At 35.4% G+C, this 11,151-nt stretch overlaps 1 protein-coding gene across 1 annotated transcript in view; it reads left to right on the forward strand.

The window, feature by feature from the left end:
• Smp_178940 (putative steroid dehydrogenase) overlaps positions 1–2,346 on the forward strand; it is a gene marked incomplete at both ends in the record, with an annotated part of 8,436 nt that extends 6,090 nt beyond the window's left edge. Inside the window, 2 exons of the mRNA XM_018798462.1 lie at positions 275–501; positions 1,744–2,346. Of these exons, the coding sequence (XP_018653402.1) occupies positions 275–501; positions 1,744–2,346 (830 nt within the window). The remainder of the gene's footprint in view (positions 1–274; positions 502–1,743) is intronic.
• Between the last annotated feature and the right edge of the window lie 8,805 nt (positions 2,347–11,151).

Below are 11,151 nucleotides of genomic sequence, written 5' to 3' on the forward strand. Positions count from 1 at the left end.
TCACCATCATCATCATCATCCAAATCATCATCCAAATCATCATTATCATCCAAATCATCATCATCATCATCACCATCATCATCATCATCATCATCCAAATCATCATCATCATCCAAATCATCATCATCATCATCAAGTTAACATCTCAGAATTATCATTTGTTTACATTTCTCTTTGTAGATGGATTGGATCTATCTGATTCGTGTCATATTTTATTTATTTCTCATTAAAAAACTCATCGACCTACTATGCATCATATTCAATTATACAATAGGAAGGAAGTTATTCTCAAAAAGGAAATTATTAAAAGAAGCTGGTGAATGGGCAATTGTTACTGGTGCAACTGATGGAATTGGTAAAGTCTATGCCGAAGAATTAGCTAGTGACGGTTTGAAAATTATGTTAATTAGTAGAAATGAAGAGAAACTTTTAAAAGTTGCTAATGAAATTGAACGTAATTATCATGTGGAGACAAGAATAGTGACAGCGGATTTTACTAATGTAAGTCTATATATATAAATAAACAGTTAATATTCTAGTTCATTGTAAGGTTGTTATGGTAGTCATTATTCAAACACCATACGATTGTTTATCTTAAAGATGAAATCATGAGTCAATTGAAGCCAGACCACCAGGGGAAACCTGGAAGCACTGGATGGTCGTTTCGTCTTATTGTGGGACTCCTCAGCAGTGCGCATCCACGATCCCGCCTTGCGAGATTTGAACCCAGGACCTACCAGTCTCGCGCCAGAGCACTTAACCTCTAGACCACAGAGCCGGCCGACGTCTAACGGTGTTAATGTCTAAGCTCAACCAATCCACGAAATTGCACGACCAACTTCCATTGTACTGTCTCTACCTGACATGGATTAGCTCCACTTGTCACGACTTCTCACTAGAACTCCAGAAATTACCTCATGGAGCCAGTCACTAGTGAGCATATGATCATTATCATAAGGGGGTTTTGTTTTGAAATCCATATTTATATCGATGACTGTTCAATTGTACTAAGAGCCATTTATGCCTGTTTATTTATAGAAAATCTAAACGACTATGTTCTAGTTTCCGTAGATCGTGTTATTATTCTTAGCTTTATTTAAGGTTATATCTTTTGGTACAATATAGAATTTTCAGCTCAAAGTATTTCAAGAAGTCCCCCTTTTCTTATTTCTTGATCAGTCCTGAGAATAATTATTGAGCGATCACCAATTAGATGTAAGCGGTCCAGTCAATCAACATCTAAATAATGTACATTCTTTTCGTCCTATTGTGTGACTCCTCAGCACTGCGCATCCACAATCCCGCCAGGCCTGTTGGGATTTTCCAACTTCCTAGATAGATCCTCTATATCCACTAACCCGATTAAAGCGCCAGAAATTCGATTTTCATCCTTGCAATTCCGTAAACAACAATAATGCCGTGAGAAAGCAGTGAGTATATAGAAGTGGGTAGTTTGTTAAATAGTCCTGTAAACTAAAATAAAACAACATATGCTTACTAGTGACTGGCTTCAAGAAGTATTTCCTGGAATTCTAGTGAGAAGCAGTGACCAATGAAGTTGAACTAGATGAATGGTTGCTGAATTTCGTGGATCGGTTGAAGTCATTACATTAACACCGCTGGATGCCAGCTCTATTCTCAATGATTGTCTACCTAAGTCAATGTGTAAATATAAGCTAATTTCAAACCAAAAAAACAGCAAACGTTTTCATAAATATCTCACATTTTTTTCTCTTTCCTCAGATTGATGTCTATTCAAGAATACAAGAAGCTATAGATCAGTTATCATCTATTGCTTGTTTAGTCAATAATGTTGGTATGGGTGTACCTAAATTAGATTATTATGCTACCACAGATTACATAACCATCGATTTTATCAAAAATATCATTTTCTGTAATAATCTACCCATTGCTATAATGACACATTTAGTATTACCAAAGATGTTGAGACAACATACCACTGGAATGGCTATTATCAATATTGGATCACATTCAGGTTATAGAGCATTCCCATTTTTATCATTATATTCAGCAACTAAAGCATTTGTAAATCAATTATCACGATCCATATCATATGAACATTCAGGGAATCGTATCCATATACAAACAGTATGTCCAATGTTTGTATCTACAGCAATGAATGGTTATTGTAAAATGTCATTATTTGTACCAAATGCTAAAGAATATGGTAAAAATGCATTAGAGATGTTAGGTGTTGAAGAAGAAACATTTGGTTATTTTGGTCATGCATTGAAAGCATATCTGACTAGTTTTTTACCAAATCTAATATGGAAACAATATATGTTATTTATGAAATCATGGTTTGATAAACATAAAAGACAATAATAAAAAAAAATATTTAGTAACCATGGTGATTAATTTTTTTGTTTTTAATCTTTATTGGTTTTTAAAAAAAAAATTTTTTTTCATTTAATCAATAAAATTTTCTTCATTGACCTTTTTTTTAAAAAAATTTTAATTGATCAATATTGATTTTTTTTAATAGAATAATTTTGTAAACTCATCTAATTGATCAATATTGATATGTTTATGATTTATTAAAAGGTCAAAGAAGAGTTTGTGGGTATGATAGTCATGGAGTGGTTGAATTTATGATTCATTATGAAATACGTGGAAGTACTGGATAGCGGTTTCGTTTCAGTATGGGACTCTCCGGTAGGGCGTATCCACGATCCCACCCAAGGGGTTCGGACGCATTATCTTTCGCTCTCACATGTAAGAACTTGACCTCTAGACCATCGAGTTCGTCGGCATTCAAAGATGTTAATGGCTAACTTCAACCAATCCAATAAATTGAGCCACTAATCGACTGAGAATTATATAAAAGAGTTTTTTTCGATGTACTATAACATTAAGTACAAACATTGTCCAGTATTGGGGTCTAGGAAACTGTATCTTTCTTATTTAGATCTTGTGAGCTAGATTCTAATGTTGATATTCACTATGGGACTGGAATCCAATATTTACTTATTTATTTAAACACATAAATATTGGTACAAAGAGGCACCACAAATCTCATTTGATTTGTGTGAGGGCTGTGATACTGCCCGGGTGCTCAAACCGAAACAGGTGGTTTTCTTAAGGGAGGCACACCCGGAGCCATTAACCTTAAGGTCTGATCTACAAGGTAGTGGAGCATCGTGAGGAGATACAGTCCCATGGACCCACGATTGGTTCATACGCCATTTGTTCTTTCAGGATACTGGAGCCAGCCCATGTGCACCATTGGTTTGAAATCAGGGTTTTCCAACTCTCCTAGGTGAACTCGCCGTGTCCACCAACCCGGTTAAAGCGCCAGATATTTAATTTCCGTCCTCTCAAATTCGTAAGGAACACACGAGCCACGAGAAGGCAGTGAGTATGAATTCCCTGGGAGAGACAGCGTGGATAGCTCAGTGGTAATGTCTCTGACTGTGGAGCTGGGTGATACGGATTCGAGTCCGAATCCAGTATGTTTTCCTCAAAACAGTAGATCACTATCTAATGAGTGCTATTGAGTCCGGTTAACCACTATCTTAGGCAACAGAAATGAATTTAATTGATAGGCGTTGATGTTTCTCGTTGTTATTATTGCTAAGAACTCCAACCAAAATAGACCATTTGTTATCACTAACAACAACAAAGGGGAAGATATATACAATTATAAGTTAGGCACAATGAAACAATTGTAATTTCATAGTTGAAAGAGTGAGTCAATTGAAGCTAGACCGTCATGGAAAACCTGGAAGCACTGCTTGACGGCCGTTTCCTCCTATTATGGGACTCCTTAGCAGTGCGCATCCATGATCCCGCACTCGCGAGATTTGCTTTGTTTTTTGGGGGGAGGGGGATGGAGTCCACACAAACTACAAATACTTTCAAAAAAATTCTATATAATTGATTGAAGTGATTGAAGGTTTTGCACACCGTACATTCAGTTGTTGGTTACGAATATAATTAAACTACAAAAGCGAATTCTATCAAATAACTTGAATCTATTTAGTTATTTTCATTTGACTACTTCAGTACAACTTTAGTAACTAAAAGGTTAATGGATGATTTCCAATAGTTCCCTCATGAAGTGAAAATCATTCAAATGAACAACGAAAAAATTCCTTTCTCACTACTTCTGTTATTGACATAGACAATGTATGCTATTAGACTTTAATACTTTGATCTTACTATGAATCGTTTAACAAAAGACTTAAATATTGTAGATTCGATAGATCAAGTGTATGCATTATTGAGAAGTCTCATACAACTTTATCATCTTCATTGGTTTTCATTAAGTTGTCTAGCGGAATTTAGTCTACAATTAGAAGTCATAGTGATTACTATATCGTTCAAAGTTTTTTATGATATACATCAGCGTTTTAGCTCCTCGATCATCAAAACTCATGGTGATTCATCTATTCTTATTATCGAGGTAAATTCCATCGATTTCTATTCTTCTTAACACTTTTAGGCACTTGTTTAAACATCATATAGTGTTATACTTTGTGTAGTAATAATACTAATGACACCTTCTAGTACGAATTACCGATAATGAACTAGATAAAAATCATCATTGGTAATTATGTCGGGAGTTTTAATCAGGTAGTACTGTATTTCTAATATGATTATGATTAAAAGTGTTATATACCGTGGAGATTTATGAATAGTAACTTTGAGAACTATTTATGAACCAGTGTGATATGTATATTTCCTATTGTATAATGGCTAAGTAACTAAACTATTCATATTCATGTCTCTCTTATCATAAGCTTTATTTTGACCTATAGACTATTGTCATACGGTATACCATTCTTGAGTTATCCCCAGTCTTTTAATTACTGTTCCCCTTATTCATAGCCACATTCGGCTGAATCTTGTACAAATGTTATTTTCTATTTTATGGTACGATCTGGTCTGTTTGTTCGGTATATAAACCCAGTAGGTTTGAAATAAATGATTCATATTGCAGAGGCTGTTATTGGTGTTCTGGACTTAACTGGTTCAGCTAGGCAGAAAGTATGGTCGATGAGTACTCTAAACTGCTAGTACGCCTTTGTGTATCATTACTTTGATCGATAGTTCACTCCTCTCTGATTTGGCGGAAATCATCACGTCATATATAAACTGGGCACTGACGCACATGATATAACAAAAAGTAACCCCCCCTTTAAACCTTAACAATACATCAAAGACATTTTATTGTTAAATTAATTTACCGTAAAACACTAGAAAGTATAATGATATTTTGGAAAATGTTCAATTATATGACTGTTATTATAGAAGATACAATTAAAAAACGAGTAAACTTCCTTTCGTCATTATTTGAAAATCAAGCAGTTGCTACGTTGCATAATATATAAAAAGAGAAAAAAGAGTTTGAGATGGTGGAGAAGATTTGTAGCTTAGCTCCACGACCAAAGCATCCAGCTCAGAAAACAAACCTAAATCAAAGAAAAAGGAGCTAACAAAATATTTTGATGAATAGTCAGTAATATAGTAGTTATGTAAAAATCAAGAGACGAATGTAGAGAATAAGTAAAATATAAAAATGGAAAGAATAAGATAATTGTTTACCAAAGCTGTGCTACAAACTCAGCTATACCGATGGTCAAGGTAGCGACAGTGGTTGTACAAACTTCTTTTGGATACAAAGGTTTGGTTTGTGAACATGGATTCCAATTGGCTTCAACAATGTGAAAAAGATAAACTTGTAAACCATGCAGCAAATTTGATGGAATATGGTGGATAACCATAAAAGCTTTATTCAATTCAACTTGACAACCTGTGTCCACCAAGTGAGCGAGAACGGAACGCTTCATCGCTCTTATTTGTCCTTTGTTCAACCAAGACGGATGATGCTCTGTTATGCGATGATGGAGTTTTGGAATTGTACGCGTTATATAACTGGCTGAGCAGGAGAAGTTGAATTAGTAAATACACATGGATGTAGCGAATTCAGGCATTCCGTCTTTATTAACCGTTCTTATTATGAGGCGGTTGTAGAAAATAACACTCAGTCTAGCTGACTTTTAGTCACAAGTTCCTCGGTAGCATCATTTAATAATTGTAATTTTAATAACTGTACTTTCTTTAGAACGGTAAGTATCCTTATCCTTCTTTTCATCTCCTTCATGTATTTGTCGATGAATTTCTTAAGGTATCCATTCCTACTAAGCAAGTTACCAATGTAAGGAAGCGAGTCATTCTAGCATGATGAATCAGAATCTTTATTAAGTTTTTTTCTATCTGATTAGTATAGTTAGTTGGACATTAACACCGTTGGATGCCAGCTCAGTGGTCTATCGGTTAAGGGCTCTGGCTCGAGGCTGGTACGTCCTGGGTTCGAGTCTCACGGGCGCTGGTTCGTGGATGCGCACTGCTGAGGAGTCTCATACTGGGACGAAACGGCCGTCCAGTATTCCTAGATTTTTCATGATAGTCTAGCTTCAATTGACTCATGCTTTCAACTATGTAAATATTGAAATCTCCACAAAACCCCTCCTGACTATTGTCTAATTATAAACTTTCTATATAAATCCCACTTTTTAATATTGCATTTATTCTTTTAGTTAGTTAGATATTGTTACGTCCTTGATCTGTCTACCCACTTTCGTGCCGAGGATAACTTATCCAATGTAGATTAAGACCTTGACACGATAGGCTGACTGGCTTAACCTTGAGGCTAGTATGCGTGAGTTAGATGTTGGGGTAGAGAGACGAAATTTATTCTATCCCTAATTGGCTGACAAGCACGCGCGCGAGAGAGAAGACAAGACAACTGGAACACTACTCGCTTTATTCCAATCCCGATCTGGTACCGAAATTCAGATTAGTGTAAAAAGATACATGAATAAATAGATGACTAACCTGTTATATCCCCTGGTGAATTACGAATGGTAACTTTTAGGTCTATTTATGGATCAATGTAATATGCCTATTTCCTATTGTACAATTATTACGTAACTGAACTATTCATATTCGTATTTCTCTTATTATTAGCTTTATTTTAACCTTTGACTTATTATCATACGATTCTTGAGTTATAATCAGTTTATTGATTACTTTGGTTTGTATAAAAACCGAATGTGTTTGTATATAATGATTCATATTGCCGAGACTGTTATTTGTGTTCTGCACTCAACTGGCTGGGCTAGGCAGTAGGAAGGACCGAATAGCACCCAAGACTGCTCGTACGTGTTTTATGTATCGTTGGACGTTTATATATTAAGAGGGCATACGTTATAACATAACCTGACCACAACGTACAATTATTAGGAAAATACAATTATGTCAAAAACTGGAGGATTAGAGTAGAAAATAGAGTACAAAAGATTACGTCTAAATCACAATAGCTTTAAAACAGAAAATGTTATGGCAGTGAATCATACATCAAACGAAAGCTTATGATCCGTAGAATAGACTAGGTCAGTCAGTCAGTCACAACGTAGGACTTCGTATGTACGTACATCAGTTCGAGTTGCCATACCACATTAGCACAGAGATGAAGTTGTCGATTCAAATCCCATAGTGGTAGAAGTAGTAAGAGTATAAGCAGTTATCAGAAAGATTAGGGTTTGAAGATGTTATTCAAGGAGTATAATCTAGTGAAATAAATTTGGAAAGAGAAAAAGGATAGAGACATGAAGAATTCAGAGGATTAGAATTCGGAAGAACACAAACAGTGGATCCGCCTTCGCCATTGCAAACGATTTTGAGCCATGTCATTCAAGGTCTCTAACCATCGGTTACTATCATCTCGCGGATCCCAACCAGGTAGCTTACACCTACCAAGATGGCTCAGTCCACTTGTCAGTGACTTCATGGATTCGTGTCACGTTTTGATCTGGTTGCCCCTAGCTTTCTTCCAACCTACTCCTACACCATAAAGCATTACACGTCGGGGCAGTCGGTGGTTGGGCATACGTAACACGTGTCCCAGCCATCTCAACTGATGAAGTTTCATTACTTCATCAATTGATTTGCCATCCTTACCTAGTACCCGTTTCCTAACAACTGCATTACTTACTCGGTGGTCCCAGGACACCTATGATCGAAAACTAGTAGAATAGACTAGGGGCAAAAGTGAATGTTACAGGTTTACAAGCTTTGAATTAAATGAAACAACGTCCCCCCCAAAATAAATTCCATAGTTTGTTAAGGTTTCTTATTTCGCTATTCACATCAAATATATTTAGAAATGATAAATTATATTTCATTATTGTAAATCATATTAGTGTAGTGTAATGATGAAAAACAAAATAAGAGAAGAAAATAGAAAAGAAAAAAAGAAATTTGAATTCACTTATTGTTGTTTGTTTGAATCTTCCCATCGATGTGTTAGGACTGTAACTGGTCAGTTTCTAATTGGCATATGTGCATACTGTACGTATTGCCTCAATATGGCCTAAATTTAAAACCTGGTAAGCAAAGATAGATATTGGCTAACAGTACAATCCAGTTTGACGCGCGACACTTCGTCCTATTTGGGACTCTTTAGCTGGATGTACCTGCATCTCAGAGTTAATGTTCACTCTGGGACTCGAACGCTGTACCGTTCACTTCAAACGTCATTGCGTTATCCACTCGAAAAGAAATTATTTCCCATGGATACAATTCTCATCATTTGATTGGTTAATTATTTACACCAATCAAATTTTTCTTTGGTTATAGTCCAATAGATTGATGTTTTCTATTTCTATAAATAATCTCAATTACAGTCCCTAAATCAAACCATAAAAAATTAGGAAACAATCTAATGGAATCTAAACACCATCCATCATTTGTAAATTCAACTGAAGAATTTCATAAATTATTATCACAATGCCCATTTATGTCAATTATTCAATCATCAGAAATCAATAAAAAGAAAATCAATAAAAAATATAAAACAAAATTAAAAGATACAACGTTACATAATCATCAATTATTAAATGAAAATAATGAAACATTGAATCAATCTAAAGGTTTGTTTATGTTGGATATAGTTTTCCATTTTTTTTTTGTTGTTCATTAGAGTAGTATGGTTTACTTTTTTCAAAAAAGAAAAAGAATCTAAGGATAAGAGAGTTGATGATCTATGTTAGTTAGTCCTGATGATGAGGGTTTCTTAGTTGATCCGACATTCTTTTTGAAAGAATCGATGAATGGAGCTTCAATCACTTGTTGAGTTAATGAATACCACTCGATGATGATTTGATAGGAAAGTTAGTAAAATTAGCTGATATGTAATTTGTTTTGGACTTGTGAATTTTTTGTTGGAATATCCTCGTAAATTCTCTTTTCTTTCGAAGACATAAAAATGTGTGAACATATCAGATGCAAACTAATTACTAAGTAATTTGAAAACTGTAATCAATTCACCTTTAGTTCTTCGATTATTTATTTATTTAAACACATAAATATTGGTAATAAGGGGTAACAGATATATATGCACCACACTAATCTCATTTGATTTGTGTGAGGGCTGTGATACTGCACAGGTGCCCAGTCGAAACAGATGGTTTATTTAGGGGGCCGCACCCGGAGCCTTTGATCTCAAAGTCTGATCCACAAGGCAATGGAACATCGTGAGGAGATGCAGTCCCATGGTAGCCGATAACCAACGACTGATTCATATGCCATTTTTCCCTTCGGATACTGGAGCTTATGTGCACCATTTGTCTGTGATCATGGTTTTTCAAGTCCCTTAGGTGGACACAGAGAGTGTCCACCAACCCGGTTGAAGCGCCAGACATTTGCTTTTTGTCCTCTCAAATTCGTACACAACCCCCGTGGTACGAGAAGGCAGTGAGTAGGACTTCCCTGACAGAGGCTATATACGCGTGGCCATGTGAGAGCATTTCGAGAGGAAGAGCGGACTCTCTCCACTCTCAGTCGTAGCAGGGCATATTGGGGGGCAGTTTTTCGATATGATTATGAGAATAGGTTTAACTTAGTCGATCGAACGTCATATGAGAGCTTCGCGATTGCGAAAATCAGTTCAGTTACTGTTCTCTAAACCTTTTCCAAAATCTCATATATATATATATATCAGAAGGGGCTTTGAGGGATATTACAGTAATTTTGATGGTTGAGATCATAAATCACTTGAAGCTACACCACCATGGAAAACCTGGAAGTACTGGACAGTCGTTTTGTTTACGATTCCGCCTCGCGAGACTTGAACCCAGGACCTGTCAGTTTCACGCGCGAGTGCTTAACCACTATACCATTGAACCTGTATGCATTGGTATTAATGTCTAACTTCAACCGATCAACAATAGGACGAAACGGTTGTCCCGTGCTTCCAGGTTTTCCTAGGTGGTCTAGCTTCAAGTGATTCTAGATCTCGACTATTAAAAATATATAATTATATGATTTTCTAAGAGTGTAAGCGATTGTGTTTATTCCATTTATGAGGAATGAATGTAAAAGTTTAAATGTGATACTCCTAATTTAGACACCAACTTCAAGATTTGGTACTTATTCTGTTTAATTGATCATGACGATGATGATGATCAGTGTTATTCTCTTATAAGTTACAGCTTCAAGTATTCAATGTTTAGACATAATGCATTGTGTAAAAGCATAGTTAGTTACTACCTAGTTACATAAATGGTAGACTATGGAATTTGTTACTTTATTGTTTGTTATAATGAATGATTACTAAAAACATTTGTAATTAGATGTTACCTTGTCTAATTTTCTCCTACATTGATAATGATAATTTATAAATTAATGAATTGTAATCTTAAGAATATGTATGATAAAAGACAGTGAAATAATATTACACTGAATACAATTTACTTCAGTGGCCCTTTTTTACATACTTATCTTATGGCGTAGTGTACTTATATCCATATAAGTAGTATATGGTAGTGGTCAGACATAGAATGTATTTTGTCAGAATATCGAAAAGGAAAGAACCGGAATGAAGCACAATCGGTACGAAAATGCATGAACAATGGAATCAGAGAAGATGGATTGGTGTTTGCAGTAGCAACAGTTAAGATTGAGACAGTTGATTGATAGTTTGCAAATTAACTGTTTACTACTGTATGGTTATTAGAATTTAGTGAGATAGTCTGTAATGCTGTGCTTTAATACATTCGATTGTCCTCACTAATGTTCCTGATCACTACAATCTATTTATCATAAGCTTCAATTATTCGATTCAAA

The sequence above is a fragment of the Schistosoma mansoni genome, chromosome 6 (assembly GCF_000237925.1).
Source record: "Schistosoma mansoni strain Puerto Rico chromosome 6, complete genome".
In the NCBI taxonomy this organism is placed as follows: Eukaryota; Metazoa; Platyhelminthes; class Trematoda; order Strigeidida; family Schistosomatidae; genus Schistosoma; species Schistosoma mansoni.